This window comes from Orcinus orca, chromosome 1 (genome assembly GCF_937001465.1).
Source record: "Orcinus orca chromosome 1, mOrcOrc1.1, whole genome shotgun sequence".
Lineage (NCBI taxonomy): Eukaryota > Metazoa > Chordata > Mammalia > Artiodactyla > Delphinidae > Orcinus > Orcinus orca.
This window is the reverse complement of record NC_064559.1, coordinates 115274543-115299940: the sequence shown is the minus strand read 5'-3', so window position 1 is coordinate 115299940 and position 25398 is coordinate 115274543. Positions and strand designations below refer to the sequence as shown.

Here is a 25398-nt window from a genome sequence, read left to right as displayed (position 1 = left end):
TTAATTTTGAGATGCCCACTGGACTTCTAAATAGAAATGTCAAGAAGGTGGTTGGATACACGATGTTGAAGTTCAGAAGAAAGTTCCTGAATATGGATGGTAATTTGATCCATGAGAACTAGGTGAGACTATCATGACTGAATATAGGTATAAAATAAAAGACATACAAGGACTGAGCTGTATGTAACTCCAATATTATGGATCATGGAGAAGGGAAGGAATCAACCAGGGACTAAGGAGCAACCAATAAGGTAGTAGGAAATCAAGAATATGGTGTCTTGGTAGCAAAGTGAAGAACAAATTTCAATGACTTATAAAAAGTGTCAAATGCTACTGACAGGTCAAATAAGATAAAGACTAAGAACTGACCATTAGATTTAGCAATATGTTGATTGTTGAACACCTTGAGAAAAACAGGTTTAGTGGAGTGGTCAAGACAAAACCCTAATTTGAGAGAATTTCAGAGTGAGAAGTAGGAGTTTGAGACCATCAGTATAAACAAATTTTGAGAATTTTGCTATAAAGAATTCAAGCCACATTTCCATACCATGGAATTTATTATCAGAAGAAATGTGGTGCTTGATGATTCCATGAGCAGCAAAGCCTTAATAGTAAAAGAAGCAGAAAACATCAAAAGGAGAAGGTAAGAAAATGAAATGAAATGAAATGGATGCAACATGTCTATTAGGATGATTTTAGTTGAATTTATTTTATTTAACAAACATTGATACATTGCTATGTGTCAAGCACTATTCAAGGATTTGTAAATACAATTCATTCAATAATCTTCCAATCCTCAAAATTCATTTGAGATTGCCCTTTTTCCAACCTTTAAATGTAGTCTGACATGAGCCCACCATTTTAACTTCTCTGTTTATACTGTTTCCCTAAGAGAAGTTTTCCAGACCTATGACTTCAAATAATATCTATTTACTGATAGCCTTTAACTATGTATCTCCTAGCCCCCAAATTTAATGTTTTAGCTTGATGGGAAAGTGAATTTTTAATATTTTAGTTTGTATTTTCAATTTTCCCACAATGGACATGTACTGGTTCTTTTATAAAATGTTTAAAATTTTTTCAAAGGAGGTAATAATTCATGAAATTATATTCCCACTGATAGATAAATTAAGACTGACAATTGACCACTGCATCTAGCAACATGGAAGTCACTGGTGTCCTTAACAAGATCCATTTTGGTGGAGTAGGGGGAGAAAAATCTGCCTGGAATAGTTTGGCAGTTCCTCAATGAGTTAGGGTATGACCAGCAATTACACTCCTAGGTATATACCCAAGAGACTTGAAAACATTATGTCCACACCAAAACATGTACCCAAATGTTCAGAGCAACACAGCAACATAACATCCTAGTAGCCAAATGTGTACACAACCAAAATGTCCATAGACAAATGAATGATAAAGTGTGTTATATCCATACAGTGGAATATTACTCAGCAATTAAAGAATTACATACTAATACATGCCACAACACAGATGAAACTTGAAAACATTAAGCTAAGTGAAAGAAACCAGTCACAAAGGGACATATATTGAATGATTCATTCCATGCATATGAATATCCCAAACAGGCAAATTTATAGAGACAGAAAGTGTTGGTGGTTGCCAACGGCTGGGGGAAGGAGGGTCTGGGGAGTGACTGCTAATGGGTATGAGTTTTGGAGGTAATGAAAATGTTCTAATTAGATCATGTTGATGGTTGCACAACTCTGTGAATATAACCACCACTGAGTTGTACACTTCAAAAGGGTGAACTTTATGATATACAAATTATCTTAATAAAGCTGTTACAAAAACCCAAAAAGGCAAGAGAATCTAGCTGATGCTCAGTTTGCATTTGTTCTACTCCTTCTCAGTATTTTCTGACTTATTGTTTTCTCTTTTGTTGCCAATGTCCAGGTTTTATTTGACCGACACTACTTCCAGGAATTTGTTAATCATTTTTTTAAAAAAATAACCCTTTCCTCCCCGTTAATCCCCATCTCTACACCATTCTCCAACTCGCTAAATCAAAGATAACCAGATAGGAAAATGTCTGCCTCTATTATGAAAAACTACACTTTACCACTTTAAAAAGTATTAAATGTGGCCATGTTCATATTTACTTTTCACACAATCCAAGTCACATATGTACAAATTCCCCCCCCACACACAAAAAAAGGAAGCATTTGCCTAGGAATAATAACATATCACTTTAAGCAAACAATACACTATATAGCCTGAATTCTAAAACCCATTTTGTATTATATGAAACTACTTTGTAAAGGTTATAAAACAAACGTCCCTCACTCTTGAGAAATGTTTGAATTTTTAAATAATGCTGCTATAATACATTTTCTTTCATGAAATTAAAAAAAATCTTACAACAATGGTGAGAATGTATCATTTACGGGTAAAGAGACATATAGATATACAAGCCCATTGGAAAAGCTAAGTTTAGAGCTGATTTCCTCTGTTGGATTGTATAATTTAAAAAGTACACAATAATTACCTATTGTTGGAATAACATCTGAGCAATTTAGCTAAATGTACAAACAATAACAAATATTCAAACTTGGGGAATTCAAGTTAAAGTAATAGAAAAATAGAAAACTTTTCCTTCCAAAAAGAGGTATCTAGACAAAGATTCAGATACCCCATGAGATTATTCACAAAAGTCATATAATCAACCTTTTCTGTATTCCTTAAATAAAATTTGATAATCAACTGATGAAAAGACAAGTTTAATATTCAAAGACACTATCAGAATGCATCTATAATTAACTTAATGCAAAAGTATATGAAAAAACACAGCTATTTCACTGGTCTTTACGTATAGCAACATTTCATTATTTTTGGCTCATCTTCATACGCATTTCTTCAAGAGCTGCTTCTTTTTCTCTCAGCACCTGCTTAAGTCTTCTTATTTTTTCATCTCTAATGGTTTCTTCTAACTCTGGTGGTGTCATGGGGAAAATATCTTCAGTATAGTTTTTATTGAAGGAATGGCTTTGCTCAAAAGCTGTATTTGAACTCAGTGTGCATTTCTCTTCATTCCCATGGGTAGAGTGTTCTACCTCAGATCTCTTTTCTTCCCTGGTTTTGTTGCAGCCTCTGAGAATGTTATGGTGTGATACATTTGAAGTTGGTAAAATACTGCTAACGAGTTGGGAACTGGTGACATTAGTTCCTCCATTTACAGTTGTGTTATAAACACTCTCAGTTCTTCTCTTCTTTGTGTGATCCATCTTCTTATTGGTTTTTGCTTTTCTTTTCTTACCAAAACCCTGTTGCAATGTTGAGTAAGATTCCAAAAGAAAAACAAAATATTATTGCTGAATAGTGTGCTCTCGAATTTAACAAAGTTTGCAGATACAAATATTTAGCCATTAAATTCAACTCAACAAAATATAATTCACATATTCCTGCTTAAGTCAAATATTAGAAGCTATATTGATCTACTATGAAAACCTAACAACCATATGTGAAGAGCATAAGAAATAGAATTTATTTATTTATTTTCTCCTCTGCAGAGTAGGCACATAGGGAAGATTATCACTGGGAAAGGTTGACCGGTTTCAGATCTGAAGTTCAGGATATTATACAATAATGAAATATTTATAAGTAGAATGACAGTAAGCAAAGTTATCGGGATTTTATTTTCATCATTATTGTGTAGATTTCTTAAGATGTTTAAATTAAAGTAATACTTCAGTGAGTATCTGCATGCTTATATTTTCCCTGCATTTCTGTCATTTCTTTTCTTTTCTTTTCCTTTTTTATTTTTTTTGGCCATGCCTTGTGGCTTGCGGGATCTTAGTTCCCTGACCAGGAATTGAACTGGGACCCTCAGCAGTGAGAGCTCGGAGTCCTAACCACTAGATTGGTAGGGAATTCCCTAAAGCAACATTTTTAATTAACTGGGGATGCATTTTTACCTGTGCATATATGGTTCTTCTTAACATTGTTTTAGTATAATACATATACATGCAAATTTGGTAACAACTATCATTCATATTAATGCACAAGACTAAAAAAAATCAAGAAAATTAATACATTCATATATCTTTGGAGTACCTACAAAGGACACTTTAAAATCTATTACCTGTTTTCTCCCTTCCTCCTTCACTATAAACTCTGTCTCTTTGTAAGTATCACTTTTCACCAAACAGCTAAAGGAATCAAAACCTCCTCCAGAGCCCAAATGGTGAGGAATCCGAGTAAGGCACACGCTCAAATCTTTAGTGAGACCAAATATCTTTCTAAGTTCAGCATCATTGTTCAGATATGATGCCTTATTGCTTCTTCCTTGGGAATTGTTCTTGTCATTTCTTTCTTGAGTAACTTTTTCTAATGTTGATGCCATCTCATTCTGGATCTGGAAATAGGAAAAGAAAACACACAAACAATACTGCCAATTACTTAAGCTATTTTATCAGACTAGCAACTAAGTGATTACCTCATCTTACTTAAAATGCTATGCTTTAAAGTCCTAAATGATTGGATTGTATTACTCTTGCCTTACCACCCACACTTGAAAAGCTGAACTTAACTGAGCAAAACCAAAATGTTCTCCTAAAATTTTACTTTCTTGTACTAGGAAAGTAACAGGTAGTTAATTCTCAAACAAATGAAATGAGAATACAGACTAATGACAAGTTAAAAATAATCAATATAACATCATGTTGGAAATTGTCATCTTTTGGAAAACTCTTATAGCTTTAATCAATTTGTACTTAATCAGAATTTACCTCCTTACATCTCTGGAGTTCATTGAATTCTGTACTGAAGGGGAGAAATACTGAACATTATTAAGTAGACCTCTAAGAAGGAAAATGTGGGTACAAATATTTAGTGATTACACATACACATATCTTAAGTAGAACAGAAGGATAACTATGTGGATATGTTGAGTAATTGAATGATTCAGAAAGAAGGACTAAAAAGAGGAACAGGAGACTTGTATACTAAAAACACAAAAAACAACCAAACAACCCAATCAAGATGTTGATAAATTCTTTTTCCACAAATGACTGAAAGGTATTAATTAGCCATGTCCTGCCCCTTCTACCGTCTACCTAAAAAAGTTGCCAGATATCTCCCTACCACCACAAAACAAACAAACAAATCCCAGCACTGCTCTGTGCATAATATTAATCTCTTCATATACTAAAAGTAAGCTCTTAAGTATATATGTATGCATGTATATGTATTTATGTGTACAAAGATAAGTATGTGTGTTTGTATATATATATATATATGTATATATATATATACACACACACACACACACACAAAATTTTACTAAGCTTTGAATTCACATTATCCTTCTCCAACTCTTCTAAATCTTGTTGCTCTGTGATTTGTTTGTTTAATTTTGCTTTGAAGACTTGGCATGCCAAATGATTCTAGAGAAAAATACTGCTTCAGCTCTCTCTATTACACTCCTCAAACATTTCCTTCAGATGAAAGCTTTGACTTAATTAAGCATTCATGTGCGTATGGTATGTGTGTGATGAAGAGGAGGATGGGAGAGGAGGGAAAGAGAAGTATCATAGATAACTAACTTTGAGAATTAAGAAAGAAAAATTTTCTATATACATAGATAAAAAGAACACCCTAACATGGGAAAATTACCTTTGGTTCTTGGTCTCTGAAAACACACTGTTGTGAAGTAACAGTTGTTGCATCAACAGAGGAACTTATTTTCTCTATGCTGTGGATGATATTTCCTTTTCTGGGGGAATTTTGTCCTGTACTAAATCCATCTGGAAAGTCTGGCTTTGAGAATAAAGTCTTACTGTGCTTTAAGTAGTTAATGGATTGGTTCATACTATGTGGGTTTGGGGTAGAAAGAGATGGTTTCTCCACTTTCTTATTCTTCTCTGCCCTTAGATTGGCCATGGAAGCAAGCTGGGTATTTGAAAGTGATTTTGTCTCCATCTGGGAAGATTTACTTTTAGCCAAAACAATACTTACAACCTCTCTGGATATTTCTGTGACTGGACTTGAACTTACTATCTGTGATGTATCTTTTCTTGGTGGAATATCAGGAGAAACAGAATTCTCTTGGTCAATTTGTGATGGCAAAACATCTGTCCCCTTTTTAGCCAATAGATAGACTTTCCCATTAAACATAACCAAAGCATTATCTTTAATAGGCATACTTTTGGATTGTGTCCCACTAGGACTGATGGTACTCAATGGTGGCAAATTTACAGTATTATCTCCCAAACTTTTCCTATCTACAAAAGTTTTTAAAATCTTTGAAGCCACATTATTTGAAGATTTAACAGGAACAAGAGATGGAGTGCAAGGCTGTAGATTCTCTTGAAAAATCCATTTCACTGGAGCAGCTTGAGAATGCTGACCACCTTTTAATTGTGTCTCTTTAGCAACATTCATTGGAATCTGTGTGGTGTTTAGTATCATTGGCTTTGCTATTTCTGTAACAGGTTTTGGGTAAATGTTTTGAAAGTTCTTGGTAACTACATTTTTCACTGTATTTACAGGAGATACATAAATAACAGTTGGTATTTGGGAGGCCTCAACTGTTCCTGAGGTACTTGTGGTTGCAGTTGCAAGTATCTTTTGCTGAACTGAAGGAGGCAATGAAGACGCTGGTACAGATTTCACTTCAGCATGGGCTGGAATCTGTAAATGATGCCCAGAAGGCAAAACCGGAGACTTCACAGTCATTGGAAGACTCTGGGTATTTACTAAAATATAAGATGAATCATTTTGTGTTGAGGAGGGAGAAACAGCAAACGTTTGCATGGTGAGTCCATCAATTTTCACACCATGCCTCTGAACTTTAGAAACTGATGAGGTAAAATTTTCAGTTCCCACAGAAGTAACTCTAACTTTTTCTGCTGTGTCTACTGTTCTTGTAAGAAAATAGTTTGAAGAACTGGCTGGCTGAAAAATGGGCAATTGAACTGATGCACTTGTGGAGGAGCTGGAAATCTGAGTCTGAAAAGTAACTTGAACTGGATTTCCTGTATTCCCTTTCAAAGCATCAGACATGACTGTAGATTGAACTAGTGGTATAAGATTTCCAGAGGAATTAGGAATTGGAAGTAATTGCAGAAGATTTTTTCCATCCGAGCCAATCGTCTGAACTACTTGGTACATGCAGCCTGAAACACTTAAAAGAACATCGAGTAAATAAATACAACATACTACATGGTATATACATTTTATTTAAAAACAAGTATTTGCAAACACTATGTTTTAAAAATAAAAATTTATAAAATATAATAACGTAAGTATGTAATTTGTCACTTTGAGTTTTCAAAGTGAAATACTGCAAAAGAAAGAGTTTGAAGAAGTAGAAGAGATAATCAAAGGTATGGTCAGCTTTGATATAGATCTCCTCACATGATTAGGCAATGGGTATAAGATATTAGCATTTATTCCTAAAAGTAGACTTTTCTAAGTTTTACCCTGTATAAAATTTCAGCTACTAGAATATGCTCCTCTTAAACTAGTAGCATCCTTCCTTCTTTTCCTTAAATTCTTTCCTCTAGTCCTTCTCCTTTACTATTATTGACCAGGATTCTTATTTTACCTCCATTTATGCTTATTCTATTTCCCTCACTTTTTTCTCCCCCTACCCAATCTGTTCTATATTCTTCCCACTGATAATGACAAGTTCTACTGTCAGCCATTCTTTTGCTTAAGGCATCTCTTAAGATGATACCTTAGTTTGCCACATTTCTGGAGACTAAACTGAGTTACTCATGTAGGAACCAGTTTCTTCTTTGATTTATTGTTCCAGCATGTTTGATGTTTGGTGTTAAATAGCTCTTGGTATGGCAATTACTCATATTAGTTCCAATTGTCAGTCAACCCATATTTATAATAGCAACATCATTTCAGCTGAATGGTTTTCAGTGAATGTGGAATACACTGGAAGTCAATAATTTTTTTAACTTAGCCTATTTTGATTCTATTAAAAGTTATCAGCTATTACTTAGCACAGATTATCTGATTTTTTTTTAAAAATCCAATACTAATCTGTATCTGTTTGTACAATCAATTATTTGTAGATTACTTAAATGCAGACACCTCAAGTTATCCTGAAACCATCCTTCAGTTCTTGGAAAATACTAAACCCTCATGGGACTCAGGGTAGTCACACATGCTACTTATTCTTCACCCACCCATATACTCAACTCTCAACATAAATGATACTTCCCAGAAGATACATTCTCTGGCCACCTTAACTACCCTTGCTCTTCCTTCACAGGTAATAATATTACATCTGTTAGTTTCCTTCATGGTACATATCATAAGTTGTCATCATATATTAATGGATTTTTTCCACTGGTCTACATATTGTCTCTCATACTAAATTCCAGCAATATGGGTACAGAGTCCATGTCCTATAGACCCAATATGGCCTTACATGGCTAAGATTAAATGAAAAAAATTTAAGAATGAAAAATAATAATAATTAGAATTCTCAGTAGTGTAAAGGTGTGTTTTTCTGCCTATAGGTGTTTTTAAAGCTTCAGGTATTAATACAAATCAAAGCCAAAAATTCTATGCATCTTAGGAAGCACTGGATTTAGTTTTACCTTTTTGCAACCCCAAATAACATAATTATATACTTCTAAATATTTAAAAGTTTTCTGGCCCTTTGATAGCACTTCAAAATGTTGTATTTACTTTCAATAAATTAAAAGTTAATCTCTAAAGAAGTATAAACATAAAGAAAAGTATGAATTCTTGCTTTGACAGGTTGAAGAAGAAAACCCACCTTCACCTCCTCCCTATCCCCCAAAAAGCAAATATAAACTGGATCAGAACTTAATTTGTTAAACCAAAATTTACTGAGTGTCTGTTATGGTTTAGGCACCAGACTCAGTTATGTAGCTCAGTAAGCTACAGCCTGGGGCCAAGTCTGGCCCTCTCCCTGTTTTTGTATAGTACACAAGCTAAGAATGGTCTTTATATTTTAATTTAAAAAAATCACAAAAATAACATTTTGTGATATATGAAAATTATGAGTTTCAAAACTCTGTATCCATAAATAAAGTTTTATTAGTACACAGTCACACACATTTTTTATGTATTATACATGGCTGCTTTCTGCTGCAACAACAGAGTTAAGTAGTTGCAGCAAAGATCACATGGCCTATAAAGCCTAAACATTTACTATCTGGTCCTTTACAGAAAATGTTTGCTAGCCTCTAAACTAGTTCAACCCACAATCCCTAAAAGAACTTAAAATGCTGGGTACACGGACATGTAAATAGGCAATTTTTATTGAGATAAATGATGTACTTGGAAGAGTACAAAAATGCTCACTCCTTTTCTTTAAACATTTTCTTCCCAAGGTTTCCTAGATATGACATACTTCTATCCCTGTAGTGACTCCTCAGTCTTCTTTGCCAACTCATTCTGCTTGAATCAACCTTAAAATGTTGGAATTCACCAAAGCTTAGAGTAAATTCTTCTCTTCTTACTCTGTAAGCTTTCCCCCAGATGATTTATTTTATATGCATGATTTCAACTAAACTACCATTTATATATCAACAATTCAAATAGTTATATATTAGCTCCTATGAGATTGAGGCTTATATGTCCAAATTCCCTCTTGACATTTCCATTCAGAATCTCAAATGCACCTAAAACTCAACATGGTCTTTTCCAGTGTTCTTCCTTCAGTAAGTGGCATCCGAACTATCTTAGATGCCTAAATCTGAAAAAGTAATTCCAACTTTCTTACCATCTGTATTCAACCTATCACAAAATCCTGTTGATATTAACTCCTAAATTTCTCTTGACCTATTCAATCGTTTACAAATCAATTGTTCCCACTCTAGTCCATCTCTGGCTTGGTCTATTATGGTAGCTTCATAACTGGTCTTTTCTTCAGTCTACCATCTCCTTTTAAAATTACTCAGCACTCTAACGCCAGCCCTTCCCAGCTTAAAACATTTCATCAGCTTCCCACTTTCTTTGAGTGGTAGAAAGAAAATCAAGAGATTCTGATGCAATGGAAGCCAAAGGAAGAGAGAGTTTCAAAAAAATTGGGCAATTCTATTGAAAGTTTCTGAGAGGCCAAGTAGGATGCAGGTTAAAAATGTATACTGGAATTAAGGGCATGAGGATCACTGATGGCTTTAAAAGAGCAGTTTGGTGAGGAAAGAAGTTGGTAGGAGTGAATATGAAGACAACAAGGATAGACAACTCTTTTATGAACTTTGACTGTAAGAGGAAGAGAAAAACTGGAAAGCAGCTGGAAATTAAATGGGGTCAAAGAAAAGATCTTTTCTTTTTTTCTTTTTTTTTAATGTTAGGTGAACTAGAGCATAAATGCTCATGTGAGTCAATGAAAGGAAGAGACTGGTAATAAAGGAGAAAGAGGGGTAATTAATAATGTAAAGTTTGAAAAGGAGGTAGGAAATTGAGACCATAAGACAGTTGAAGGGACTGAACCTTAAAGAGAGCTGGAGAAGTACATCCTTTCATCGGAACTGGAAGAGAGGTTAGGTGCATTTGCAGGTAAATTTAAAGCTTTGGTGTTAGAAGGTTGAGGTAATTCTGATCTAGTGGCTTTTACTTGCACTATGAAATAAGGATATAACATCAATTGCTAAGAAGAGCAAAAACAGGGAGAGATTTGAGGATAATCAAAAAGATTTGAAACAGTCTTTGTGAAAAAATAAGCTGACCTCAGAAAATATCAGTCATCAGGCAGGGTTGATGGCCCAGGGAGATAGGTAATGATCATGAATTCATAGTAATACCAACCTGTGCTCATGAGAGTCTCCCTGTTTCACCAGGTATAGGCAGAGAAAGTAAATCACTGAGTTCATCCAAGATTGGGGTGGCTTCAGAAGGGTATAACAAAAATCAAAGAGGAGCAAAAGATTTTAGGGTACTGAAAAAAATTACCAAATGATGAAATACAGAAACTATACTAGATGGGAAGGAAATGAGAATATAAAAGGCTAATGTATAGGGAGAAAATAAAGGGAATGGACTGAGGGCCAGATAAAGAACAGTCAGAGTGGGAATACTTAAACAACTAAGCTAAAATATAGGAACTGGTGTTTGGAAAGCAGGATGCCTAAATCAAGAATTTTGTAGATGCAGCAATTTCATCTGATAACAAGAACTACAGAAGTGGATAGCTGGTGATAGAATGGAGAAAACACTGAGGAAAAAGATCTTTGTACTGAAAGACCAGGTGACAAAGAGGTTATCCATACAGATGCTAAAGTTATGTAGGATTAGAGAGAAGATTGGGATGTGGGTGCCAAGTTCAGTGACAGAAAGTTGGTAGATGGTGTTAATGAACCATAATTAGGACCATCTACCAACTTTCTGTCACTGATATGCCAAAAAGTTGTCTTGAAGCCCACTGTCTTCTGCAATCTATTTTCTTTCCCATTATTCTACGACACCTTATTCTCAAAGATTATGAAATATGTCCACACAGTTAAATCTGGCTTTACTCTATACTCATTCCCTAGGTGCTCTCTGCTGAAATTAGCACTGGTAGCTAATTATCCCTCCATCTTGAACCTCTTTCTACTACGATTTCCATTGTGTACAATATTTCTTGTCTTTCTTAATGTTCCCTTTCTTATTCATTTTCTGCATTTTAAGTATCCAACTATGACTTCTCCCCAAAGTACAGTTCTTGACCCTGTTTCTTCTTTAACACATTCTTCCTTTGTAAATCAACCATACTTCAATAAAAAAATAAAATTTAAAAAAGGCATTCTTCCTTAAAGAGTGCACCAAGGTAATAGTTCAAAGCTTCAACTATTACCTTCAACTATCTCTTCTGCAATGATGACTCTCACGTTATATCCTTTTATTCTATCCCCTAATATTGACCTCAATTCCGTATTTGTGATGTCTGACCAAACATTTTCACTTTTAATACCATTACTTTAAAGTTAAAATTACTCTGTACTGAAAACTACTACTCTATCTTACCATCCAGTCATGTGTCAGCACTACTGTTTTCCAGGTCACTTAGGTCTTAAATCACCTCGTAATCTCTATCTTTACCACCCTCTTTATTCACCTTTAATTCACCCATAGTACTTTGTATAGATGCTTACAAAGGATAAACATTCAATAAATGTATACTGAATGAATCACCAAGTCTATAAACTTTTTTTTTCTTTTTTACAGCTCTTACTCATATTCTCTTTCTTCACCTTTGCCACTTCTACTTGCTAGATCAGACCTGCATCACCTTGTATCTAGTCCTCATTATCTCATTCCTGTGTTTGGCTCTGACTTTTAAACTCATTTTTCTGACTGTGGCCATTATCATTATGTATCTCTGGCAGACTAAATCATTGTTTTCATCCTGTTACCTCCTTGCTCAAAGTTTCAGTAATTCATCATTGCCAATTCAGCCTGACATGAAAATCATCTACAATCTAGCCCCAACCAATCTCTACAATAGTACCACCTAGAACATCTCAGCATAAAATCTCTGGTCCTACCAGAAAGGTCTCTACTATTCTGGATTGTCTCATGTACAATATTTACTCTAAGCATTCTTTAAGGTTTTTTTTTCTTCTCTAACAATTTAAAACATAGTTATAAACTGAGGATCAATCCATCTTCTCCATGAAATATTTGCTAGTCACTCAAACTCATATTAATTTCTTCCAAGTTGGAATCCCTAAAGCACTCTCATTGGTGCCACTAATGCTAGGAGTTACATAATGCCTTCTATAAAGCCTTTGATCTATTAGTTAATTTTAAAAAATTAGTAAAGTATTTTTTTCCTCAGTGAGCTTGAAACCCATTATGGTCAGAGACTATATCATTTATTTTGTAACTGTTCTTCCAATACCAAGCACAGTAGGCCCTCAAAAAATTATATAAAAAATAAGGCAGCTCTTTCAAATATTTCAAATATATTGAAATGTCTCAATACCTTTAATGTTTAGTCTCATTTAGTTTATGTACTTCATTTGTCAGTAACACCTGGCTAACACATTAGAAGCTTCAACAGAGCAGAACACACGCTTTTATAATTAATTATTTGCATGGGGCAAACACATTTTAATTGGCATATTAGTTAAACAAATCACACAGAATTCTGATACTTCATTCACATACTTTATTATATGGCCCCTATATTTCCGCTTTATAAAAACATTTATATTGCACAAACTCTTCAAATCTAATCATGGATTTTTCCTCTCTTCTTCATTTCCCCTCCAAAAAAGGGAAGGAAAATACAGTTTCTTCTATGTCAGTATATCAGTAGAGATTCATACAATCTACCAGAGACCATAAATTCCTTAAGGGTAGGTTATTCTATTCATATCTATATTCTCTACACCTAATAGAGCAACTGGCACACTGTAGACAATATTGGCTGAATTGAATCCTACAAACTCTGATTTTAAAAAAGTCTGTGATTTCCTAGTAACAAATGGAATGAGTTCTAAAAATTAAACTGAAATGCAGAATGCTAAGGAAAGAAGTGATAAATCAGGGTGAAATTCATACTTCTTCAATCAATATATATATTTTTCAGCTACAGAAGAGATCTTCCACTTAACATACTAAAACCCTATAAAGATTCTGTTTTCTTAAAGATCATATTCTGTTAGTTAAGGTTAGAACTAAAACTAAAACCGGACTTTGCATCCCATGCTCTGGTTAGGTCACTTAAAAAGAAGAGTAATCAACATGCTAATTACTTTAAACCAACTAGGATGTGAACTGAGAAACTACACTGGAAAACTAATACAGTTTAAGGCTTTAAAAGAGAACATAGGAATACATTAGAAAGATTATGGGCTTCTAATCCTGGCTCTTCCAATTATTAGTTGATTGACTTTGGTAAATTTACTTAACCTCTTTGAATCTTTCTTCATTTGTAAAGGTTTGCTATAACTGGTTGGGATTCTAATAAGCTCCCAATATAAGCTAGATATCATCTTCCACAAAAATATATAATTGGTGTTCAAGAACAAGTAAATGAATCAGATAATCTTTTGAAAATGTGAGAAATTTAATAAAAGATACATTAAACATACTTATAATATTATATAACTTCTGACATTTTTGACTATTCTAATTTTGAGTGAAGCATTTACAGATTAGATATGGAATGATAAAAATTTTGCAGGTTACTGAACATTTCGTAGATAATTTTGCAAAATTTTCAACTGCTAAGAGACTTTCTTCCATCTTACTCTCTCTGATTCAACATTATGTACATACATAACATACACAAGTACATAATGTAATAATATATATGATAATATTTACCATATAATATTATATACATAATAGATATGTTATTGTAAACAGTTGTCATTAACTCTAACCCTAATAAACAGTCCAACAAGGTAGGTATTGCCATTCCTATTTTATAGTTGAGAAAATGAAGATTTAGTAATATTAAATAACTTATTCAGAGACATGCTTTCTTGGGCAATCCCATGCATTTTCTTGTATTTACTTTAGCATAACCCTAATATAACAGGGTCCCAAAAATTCATGAATAAACTGAGAGATTAATGAGAAATAGATTTCAGTTAGCCTTATGGTATGTGTGTCTTTCTCTCTCTCTGCCTCTCGTACACGTACACGTACACACACACACACACACACACAAATCACAAAAGCTAAGATAATAACACTTACACTGTACAAAACTAAATGCACACTGAACTGACAATGAAACATTATCTGTCTAACCAAACCAAGCCCCCTGCTGAGGACACCCATTTTAGCTCCCTATTTAAGAACAAAGGCAGATAGAAGCCAACAGTCTATCACTCTCTATTTTCAGCTCTGACCCTGCCTGAGTTTCAGATTCAAATATCTCACTGATTGCTTTCTTGGTGTGTTCCTCACCTCAATTAATTTACCAATATCTACCCAGAAAATTGGCATCATAATTGATCCACTTTTCTTCATGCCAGTTCACTGACAAGGTCTGCCTATTTTCCTTTCTATATTTCTCTGAATCCAACCCTTGCTCTACATTAGCTAGTGCAGGCTCTCTGAATATCTGAAAGGACAACTGAAATAGAATCCTTATATGCCTGACCCCTCACCCCCAAATCCACACTGCCATCAGTTACCTAAAACGACACCTGACCATGACAGTTCTTTTCTTAAAATCCTCTGAAGGCTCTCCAACAGATGAAGTCTAATCTTTTCAGCAAACCCTTAAGAGCTCTCTATTTATCCCACTTATTACTAGTAATAAGTCATACTGCTGTTTTTTTTTTTAATCAATTCCCTCTTCCTGGCATAGCCTGCATTCATCTTTAATTGGATAGCTGATACTTCCATTCCCCAACTCAGCCACTCCAGAAACCTTTCCTACAATTCCCTTTCTGTATGCCCTCACAGCATCATCCTGTACATAACACTATTAAAAAGTGTATTACATCATATCCACCTCCAGACTTAAGGTTTTTCATGGGCATGGCCCATATCCTACTCTTTAGTCAGCCTCTCAATTTAGCACAGTCTGTCACATAGCAGGCACTCAGTGAACATTTTTTAACCAAATGTTTGAACGATACAGATAATAAGTGGTGACGCAGCATATGAACCTAGGTCTCTGTAACTCTACCTTGTTTCTGTAACTCTACCAAGGTCTTTGTAACTCTACTGTACCATTCTGACTCCTGCTTTGCTCTTTGAATATGAAGTCCAAATCTAAATAAACTTAATGTTTACTGTCACAAATATCTTCCAGATTTTTCCTTTGTATTATAAGATTAAATTTGGGTTTTACATTTTATGCACTGATGAAGAGATACTTTTTAAACAATAAACATTCTGTATCACATTACTGAAAAACTTTACAGCAGGAAAGAAGTAACTCAAGAAAAATTCAAGTACCTACAGAAAATAATAAAATCATATAGTCATTTTAAACTTATGAAAAAAATGATTTTATACCATCAAAATATAAGAAAATATAAGAAATATAAGAAAATGAAGCTTCCAATAAACTAAAGAGATGACATTAATCCAACTATTTGCAAAAGTATATTTGGACATCATGCAGATTGTTACTTATAAAAAAGAATAGAATCAAATATGCAATCAATAACCAAAGTAAATGTCAAATTGTTTCAGAAAAGCATCTTGTAAATGTCTTAAGTATGTGATTTAAAATCGAGGATTTGAAGAAATAAATGCATTCAAAAATGATAAAAAATAATGCATAAACCAATGAGTTAATGAACTCCAGATAACTGATGAATGTAACTAAAACAGAATTCAACTTGTAATGTTTTAAAAATATAGATAGCCAAAAGAAGTAGAAACTGGATAACAGAGTTAAATTACACAATACACAAAAAGTAAGGTTCTTACTCTGTCTAATTTCTGATATTGAAAAAGAATGCAATCCTGAAACAAATTGTGTTAAATTAGGGTAAATCAGATGTTATAAAATATCCAGGTACTAAAACAAGATAGAAGAAATGAACAATCATTAAAGACTAATTCTATTTTTGCATATCTATACAGGGCACTACCTCTGCCTTCCCCTTCAACTTCCACCAAAAATAAGCCAACAAAAAACATACATGCACAAAAGCTGGCTCTTGTTAAGATCTGAAATACAATGGTTCTTTCTTGGCAGTTCTTCCATATGGTTTTAGCTCAACACTTTTGGTGACCATTTCTCTTTAGAATATTATGCATACTTTTTAAAAGTGTTTATTACAATTAGGTTTTATAGCTACTTGTAACTACCTACTTCCTGGGCTAAAATTTGTACAGAAGTAAAGTTGTATCCTTACGATAATAATAATAGCTAACATTTAAATAATGCTTTTCTATTTTTCCTATACTAAGTATTTTAGTATATTCATTCTTTTAATCCTTAAAATACCTCTAGGTGCTCTTATTTACAGACTGGAAACCAGGTCACTTGGCCTCACAAATAGTAACTAGCAAAGCTAGCATTAAACCTAGTGAGCCCGATTTTCTTCAATCATAAATGCTCTTCCATGATTTTTATATCTCCATTTCCATGCCTTCTTCTTCACATTTTCCTTCTGCAGGGACTCGTTAACTTTCTTCTCGCCGCTTATTATATACCCACAAACCATGGAGAGTACAACTTAAAATATTCTACCTTAGCAAACAATTTTGTTCCAGTTTTATTTCTTCTTGATTAATATGAGCTTTAAAAAACCACTGAGTTAGTGATAAACTATTGTCTAAATTTACAAATAAGTGTCTAAGAAATACTAGAATCTCCCCCTGACAAATGTAGTTCCTCTACATAAACATCCAATTCGAGACGACATTCTCATTACACCTGCTTCGAATATGCTGTTCGAAGGGATTAACTTTACATGATAATTTCTCTATCTTCACTTTTATCTTCAAATAAAGCTATTATTCGAAATTTAAAAAAAATCGATTCCCTTATTCCAGAACAATTTTTCGGTTTCTATATTCATATACTCTTATCAATTACACAAAAATATGTCCTTTCCTTCTCACTAACTCGCTTAAATTACAGCTATTTTCCCTGAAGGTCCAGCGCCACCTGAGCTGCACTTGCTAATCCGCGCGGATTGCTGCGTGTTTTTCTGCGAGTGCGCGAGAATCTTCCAGAAGATTTTGCTCACACAGGCGCGCCGGCCATGTTGATTTTCCTCTCCCGTGGAGATCTACTCTGTCAGCCTATGAAACTTCAGACGCTGGAGTCCTGCGGAGCCAGGGCAGAGGCTGACTGCGTCAGGCTCTGAAGAGGTTTTACGTTTCCGACAGGGATGTGCTCTAAGGGGCTCTAAGTGCCAAACTGCCGCGAACTTCCCCTGGAGTGCTCACCCAGCGGGATCAAAGGCATCTGAATTGCAGAACGTCAGGAAACGACGGCCGACTCGACATCCTGCTAAGAGACGGGCGAGGTGCGGCCATGTCGAGGGAGATTCGAAACCGGTACTTACCAGTGCGAGGCGTTGCCTGACTTTTCCTCTGTAGGTTTCAGGAAGACCCTCTGTAGGTTATTGGACATTTTAGAGGAGTGGAAGGGACCAGTACATCCAGGAAAGGGGGCAGTGTCGGGGCCGAGGTCCTCCAAGTGGCGAGAACCAGAGCGAGAGAATGTAGGGATGGAGTTGCCCCGTAGCAGCTCAGAGAGGTTACAAGCTGAAAGGAGAGCGACGGCGGGCTCTCGAGAGGGCGTATCCTCAGGCTTCGGATGGAGGCGGCGCAGCCACCAGAAACCGGAAGAATCGAAGAGGCTGACGGGGCGGGTCCGTCCCTAACCTCTGAGAAAACAGCCCTCAGTCTCCGCCTCAGCGCCTAGGACATCGCTCCAGAGTCACCGGGAATCAGCGCGGGAGGCGTGGCCTTAATGGTGCCGCCCCTATCGGTGCCGGGTCAGTGGTGAAGACCAAGCCAGACGGGCTCGGCCGACCCCGCCCACCGAGGCCGCCAGCGAGAGCAAAGCTCAGCCTAGCAGCTTCCGGTATCGCCACATCCGGTCGCCAAGGTGAATGGCTCGCTAACGCCCCGCCCTTATTCTGCGATCCAATCGCAGGTGATGTTTGCTGTCTCTTCTTCCGGATCAAGTAACAAATCGCCAAAGAAAATTCTCCAGATACCTACGCAAAATAAAATGTTTCCGGGGTCAATCGCAAAGTTTCTGCCTTTGTATTCGCCGCTAGTGTAAGTTTCCTCTCCCGCCAGTGCTTTAAAAGACATCGGAGCGCTCTTTTGAAGCCATATGCACTCCTGGCGTGAGAAAATTTTAGACGCCTGCCTGTGGCAAGCGCCTGTATTATTGCTACTTCCTGAGGGTTTCTTGGTTTTTTTCCTTTCTTGAAGCTTTGCCTCGAGATTTAACCTAATCTCTCTCTCCACCCCACCATTAATTCTCGCTCGAAATTACTTATTGTCATATAGTTAACTACTTGATTCTCTAAAAGTTTAATTCCCCATATAGACTTACTTTTTGGCATCTTTATTTGGATCTCCAGAGAAAAACTTTGCAGAAGTCTCTTGATTCCCGCTGTTAAAATCTCTTATCTGAGGAACAGGTTAAGTCTCTGGCTTCAGCTGGGACTAGAAGGAAGTTGTGGGAGGAGTGGTTTAGGAGATCCAGTTTTATCAGCTAGAGGCAGTAAAACTGTAAACTGGCTCAAATTTAGGAGATTGATGTATGGTAGCCAAGTTAAAAGGTTTATTTTGGTTTTTTAAAAATGCTGGGTACTCATTCTCCTAACTCCTTAATCAGCTAGTACTGATGAAAGATCTTGATGTTCTGATACAGAACGTAATACTTTTTAACTACTGTTCATTCTTTGTTAAAGGTTAATTTTAGCGATGTCGAATCCTGTGTGTGTAACTGGCATTTATCCTTCAGTCAAATATTTCCCATACTAAAGAGGGGGCAGAGTGGTGAGCCCTTAATACTGTCTTGGTTCTGATCATCATCCTATCTGTGAAAGCAAAACTACTTGAACGAGTTGCCTATTCTTGGCTTGTTACATTTTCTCACCATTCATTTCTTAACTTTGCAGTTTGGCTTCTCCTCATATCCAACAGCACTTCTAATAAATGAAACTCATTGTCACAGATTGGGTTCCCTGGGAAGCAGACTCTTGAGATGGACTTTGGTGTGCCTGAAGTTTATTAGGGATCAGTATCTGTAGAAGGGAAGAAAAGGGAGCAAAACTCGGCAGAGGGAGACGTTGGGTTGTGATGCCCAGTCTCAACAAAGGCCTTAGACTATCCCACACAGAGCTCTAAAATTAAGATGATCTTTTTTTTTTTTTTTTAAGATGAACTTCTGAAGTTTTCCCCAGTAGGATGCAGGCTTTGCCAAGGAAGGATGCATGACCTTAGGAAAGGATGATCTCCTTAGCCAAAGTAATTCCTCAAGGTGGCTGATAGCTGAGGCGTGTCGGCTGGCAGCACTCCAGTAACTGGCAGAATAAGACCTTCATTTTGCAAGGGAGGTCTGGGAGATGCATCAGAGTGTCCACTGTACTCATTAAACCACTCATTTAGCTGTTTCAATTGATACTATTGATCACAAATAGTATAAAGATTTGTTCAAATCTTTATTCTGCAGCGCTGTTAATTAATTCTTCTTGATGCCATTGGTAATATACTTTCTTGGGTTTCCTCCTACATTTTTATGTACTCTTTTTCAGTTTCTTTTGAAGGTTTTTCCCTCACTTGGCCATTAAACAGAAGAGTTCCTTAAATCTTGATGATTGATCCTCTTATTTTCTCAAACTATCCTGTCTCCTCAAGCGATTTCAACCATGCCTGTGGTTTCAATGACTACCTCTAGCCATTTTTATACTAGCCAAACACATAATACTACATGCCAAGTACTATTCTAAGTGCTTCACAAATATTAACTTGTTTACTCTTAACAAGTAGTAAAAAATATTACATTCAGATGAAGAAACTGATGCACAGAGAATAGCATAACAGCAGAGATAAAGGGATGAGAGACCAAAAAGAAATTAGAGCATATTAAAATATAGCTCTTGTTAGCTAAAAGAGTGACAAATTTAAGCAAAAACTGACAGAAATGAATAGATTAATGAGTCAACAAATGTAGAGGATTATTTTACACACGTACATCTCTGAGAAATTAATAGTTGAAGCAGAGAAAAGATAGGCATAGATATCAAAATTTTAAACAATACAGTAAACCAGGTTGAGACATCAGATGGTAAATAATCCACTTATTGGATAGTTCACATTATTTTTGAGCACATATAAAATATGTATAAAAATAATGTGATAGGCTACAAAGGAAGCTCTACTAGTGCTGAAGGATTAATTCTATATATACTATGTTTTCCAACCAAAAATTGATTAAAATTAGTTATCCAGATAATTAAGAATAGCTTTAAGACATATTTAGAAACTGAATAACCTATTACTAAATTACCCTTGGGTTAAAGATGAAATCATAATGGAAATTAAGTGATTTAAACACATTTGTCATAAAATAAGAATGTTTAAACACACATGAGTTAAGCATCCAATTTGGAAGTATTTTAAAAAGCAAGAGAGAATACCAAAGGAAAAAAGAATAAGTAAGTGAAGTATATAACAACAAAAATAATGCAGTAAATTAACAAAGCCATAAGCTGATTCTTTGATAAAATCAATAATAGAGATAGACCTTTAGTGAGATTAATCAAGCAAAAAAAGAGGAAAGATGCAAGTAAGCAAAATACAGGATGAAATGGTTAAATAACTATAAATACAGCAGAGATTTTTCTTTGCAAGTATTATACATAACAATTATAATACAACATTTGCTGAATCCTGCTACGATGATGAACTACTATGGGCTACTGGTTCCTTTCTCTAAATTATAAAAGGGAAACATATATTCTAAGAACTAAGAGAAATTTTAAAAACTCCTAAGGGAGCTGAAGCCTGTCTTAAAATGAATGTGTAGGGAAGAAAGTAGCTGCAGTCCAAGCACAGAAAACAGGGAAAGAATAGGTCGGGAAAAGACAGGTTTAAGTTATTTCTGTTGTCTCTCTCCCACATTGCCCTGGGATTATCAATGTCTGTCCACTCAGAAGAAAGTTAAGGAATAGTACAGATTTGTTATTTTTCTTTTTAATCTCCAATTATTTTCACTTTTTAAAAATCTCTTTTGTTCTCTTCCTCACACATACAGCATGCTGGGAGTGGGAGGTGGGCAGGCTGGCAGGAAGAGCATGCCCTTCCACAAGTAAATTTCAGGTTTTTCACAAGGCAAAGTGCCATGTTTACTATAGTATTTATGTATTTATTAGTCATTTAACATGTTAAAAACTGTACTTACATTTTTATTTAGTCCTTGTCTTTTGTTTAGTATGTCAGAATTTTTTGGTGTTGTGCTCATAACCTCATTTTCCCTTGAGTAAAATGGGGTTTTATTGCATAATTTTGCATAGTGTGGTGATTTTTAGGAATGTATATGTCATGTTATATCAGAACTGACTACAAGAATAGTCAAAAACTTTTTAAAGTCACTTCTGGACAAGACAGAGTAACAGGGACTGGATTTACCCTCCTACCTGAAGCAATGACAATAACAACAACCAGACAAGAATGCATGAAACAACACTTTTCAAGACAATCAAATAATGAACAATGTCTTAGCTTGGGCTGCCATAACAAAGTACCATAAAATGAGTGGCTTATAAAAAACAGAAATTTATTTCTCACAGTTCTGGAGGCTGGAAGTCTAAGATCAGGGTGCCAGTGTGGTCAGATTCTGCTGAGGGCCCTCTTCTGAGTTGCAGACTATCAACTTCTCATTGTATCCTCACATAAAAGAAAACAGAAAGGAAACAAGCTCTCTCTTGACTCTTATAAGGGCACTAATCGTTCATGAGGACTCCACTCTCATGCCTTCTCCTAATTACTTCCCAAAAGCCCATCTCCAAATATCATCACATGGGGGTGGGTAGGGTTTCAACATACAAATTTAGGAGGATGCAAAAATTTCCATCAGACAGTGATCCCTGAAAGATGGGAAACAAATGAGGTAAATCTTACAAATGCCTCAGATTACTGCTTTGAGAAAGTTTCCATACTACAGCTCAGGGAGGGAAAACTGAGGAAGAACATGTCAGCCTAGCTGAGTTGTGAAGATGGAGTTGATGGTCCAGGATACAAGGCAGCTACAGTTGATAAGATAGACTATTAGAGGAAATAATTGCATTGAAGAAGAATCCCAGAGATCTGTACAGTCCCTCTTGAGTATTCAGCAGAGAAATAATAAGCACATAACTGTAAGGAAACAATCCAAAACTGGGGAAAGAACCATCCAAAAGGAATAGAGGGAAACAGTATCTAACACACACACAGGGCTGGAATCAGTACTCGTTCTCACATCTGGACTGGAAAAATTCATACTTCATGGGTGCTGTATATAGTATCTCTACACTCCAGATCCACCTAATGCACCACACAAACAAGACCTGAAAGTATCAAACTGTTTCCAAGTAAAATAACTGTATCCCAGAGCAAAACTCAAGAAAATGTTTAGCAATATAAAAATATCCAACACTCAATAAGGTAATAGTGACAATGTTAGAATCCAATTCAAGATTATCAGGCATACAAAGAGGTACTAAAATATGATCCATAATGAAAATCATCAATCAAGCAAAACTAGATGTAAGATGTTAGCTCCTAGGTATGGTTTTCTTTGTATTTATCTTATTTAGGATTTATACGCCTTCTTTAATCTGTATTTTGATAATTTAATTTTCAAAAATTGCTCACCAGTATTTCTTCAAATATTGCTTATCAATCCCCCCTCCCCTCTCTCTCCCACACACCTTACTGTGTCCAATTACACATATGTTAGACCATTTATCAATATCTCATATGTCTCTTATGTTCTATTCAATGTTTCCTATCTTTTTTTCTGTGTGCTTGATTCTGGATATTACCCTGAACTCTTTCTCAAGTATATTGCCTACCTCAGCTTCATTTAGTTCTTTTTTTGGGTTTTATCTTGTTCCTTCATTTTGAACATGTTCCTTTGTAGCCTCATTTTGCCTAACTTGCTGTTTTTATTTCTATTTATCTGGAAGGTTGGTGAAGTTTCCCAACTTAAGAGAAGTGGCCTTTTGTAGGAGAGTCCTATGTGTCCTAGCAGCACACTCCCCTCTTGTCACCAGTGCTCTATACTCTAGGGATACCCCTCATGTGGGTTGCATGTTTCCTTCTGTTGTTGCAGGATGATTTCTATGAGTGGTCTGGTAGGCTTGGTTGGTTGTCTTGTGGAGAGGCTGCTGGCCACTGGTTGGTGGGGCCAGGTCAAGAGGTGGCTGGCTGTGGAATCCCGGTGGGCCCCTGGTCTAGTCCTCACTCAATAGTTAGTGGAGTCAGGGTCCAGGAGACTCTGGGGTGCTGCCCAACAACAGGTGGGTGAAGCCAGGTCCTGAGGCTAGTGCTGGCTAGGAATAAACCTACCTAAGGCAGTAGAAGACCTGTACTCAGAAAACTATAAGACACTGGTAAAAGAAACGAAAGATGACACAAACAGATGGAAAGATATGCCATATTCCTGATTTAGAAGAATACATAATGTTAAAATGACCATACTACCCAAGGCAATATATAAATTTAATGTGATACCAATTAAAATGCCAATGACATTTTTTACAGATCTAGACCAAAAATTCTAAAATTTGTATGGAAACACAAAAGACCCTGAATAGCTAAAACAATATTAAGAAAGAAGAACAGAGCTGGAGGTATCACACTTCCTGATTTCAGACTATACTACAAAGCTACAGGAATCAAAACAGTATATATTGGTACAAAAACAGACACATATATCAATGGAACAGAATACAGAGCCAGAAATAAAACACACATGGTCAATTAATAGAAAAAGGAGGCAAGAATATACAGTGGGGAAAAGGCAATCTTTGCAATAAGTGGTGCCAGGAAAACTGGACTGCTACATGTAAAAAAAATGAAATTAAAAATAAAAATTTTCTGGGCTTCCCTGGTGGCACAGTGGTTGAGAGTCTGCCTGCCGATGCAGGGGACACGGGTTCATGCCCTGGTCCGGGAAGATCCCACATGCTGTGGAGCAGCTGGACCTGTGAGCCATGGCTGCTGAGCCTGCACATCCGGAGCCTGTGCTCCACAACAGGAGAGGCCATGACAGTGAGAGGCCCACGTACACCAAAAAAGAAAAAAGAAAGAAAAATTTTCTGGAACTTGCCTGGTCATCCAGTGGTTAAGACTCCACACTCCCAATGCAGGGGCCCTGGGTTTGATCCATGGTTGGGGAACTATATCCCACATGCCACAACTAAAATGATCTCACATGCTGCAACTAAAAAGATCCCACATACTACAACTAAAACCTCGTGCAGCCAGATAAATCAATCAATTTTTTTAAAAAAGAAATTTTCTCACAGAATATACAAAGATAAGCTCAAAATGGATTAAAGACCTAAACGGAAGACTGGAAACCATTAAACTAATAGAAGAAAACATAAGTAGTAATCTCTTTGACATCAGTCTTAGTAACTTTTTTTGCTATGTCTCCTCAGGAAAACAGGGAAAACAAAAGCAAAAATAAACAAATGGGACTACATCAAACTAAAAAGCTTATGCACAGTGAAGGAAACAGTCAACAAAATGAAAAGTCTACCTACTGAACAAGAGAAGATATTTGCAAACCATATATCTGATAAGGGCTTAATATTAAAAAAATATATAGGAAGAACTCATGCAGCTTAATATCAAAAAACAAACAAACCAATTATAAAATGGGCAGAAGACCTGAATAGACATTTTTCCAAAGAAGACATACAGAGGGCCCACAGGCACCTGAACAGATGCTAAACATCACTAATCACCAGGGAAACACAAAACCACAATGAGATTTCACCTCACAGTCATTAGAAT

At 35.8% G+C, this 25398-nt stretch overlaps 1 protein-coding gene across 3 annotated transcripts; it reads right to left on the bottom strand.

Moving 5' to 3' along the window:
• Nucleotides 1–684: 684 nt before the first annotated feature.
• Nucleotides 685–18582, bottom strand: LRIF1 (ligand dependent nuclear receptor interacting factor 1). 3 transcript variants are annotated; one of them, XM_004263173.4, is made up of 4 exons: nt 17934–18582; nt 5635–7144; nt 4103–4375; nt 685–3284 (listed from the first exon to the last, which is right to left on the bottom strand). In XM_004263173.4, the coding sequence occupies exons 1-4, from the start codon at nt 17999–18001 to the stop codon at nt 2847–2849; spliced, it is 2289 nt and encodes a 762-aa protein (XP_004263221.2). In that variant the 5' UTR covers nt 18002–18582; the 3' UTR covers nt 685–2846. The 3 variants fall into 3 exon arrangements, with proteins under 3 accessions (XP_004263221.2, XP_049566174.1, XP_049566177.1); XM_049710217.1 differs by having other exon boundaries at nt 5635–7136; XM_049710220.1 differs by lacking the exon at nt 5635–7144 and having other exon boundaries at nt 17934–18575.
• Nucleotides 18583–25398: the final 6816 nt, after the last annotated feature.

What these genes read in the sequence shown, in the direction of transcription:
- LRIF1 (XM_004263173.4), bottom strand. Translation starts at nt 18,001, where the DNA reads ATGTCCAATAACCTACAGAGGGTCTTCCTGAAACCTACAGAGGAAAAG. An exon ending in TCAGGCAACGCCTCGCACTG is followed by an intron (nt 7,145 to 17,933) that starts GTAAGTACCGGT and finishes TGTTCTTTTAAG; the next exon opens with TGTTTCAGGCTGCATGTACC. An exon ending in AGGAGGAAGGGAGAAAACAG is followed by an intron (nt 3,285 to 4,102) that starts GTAATAGATTTT and finishes ACATTGCAACAG; the next exon opens with GGTTTTGGTAAGAAAAGAAA.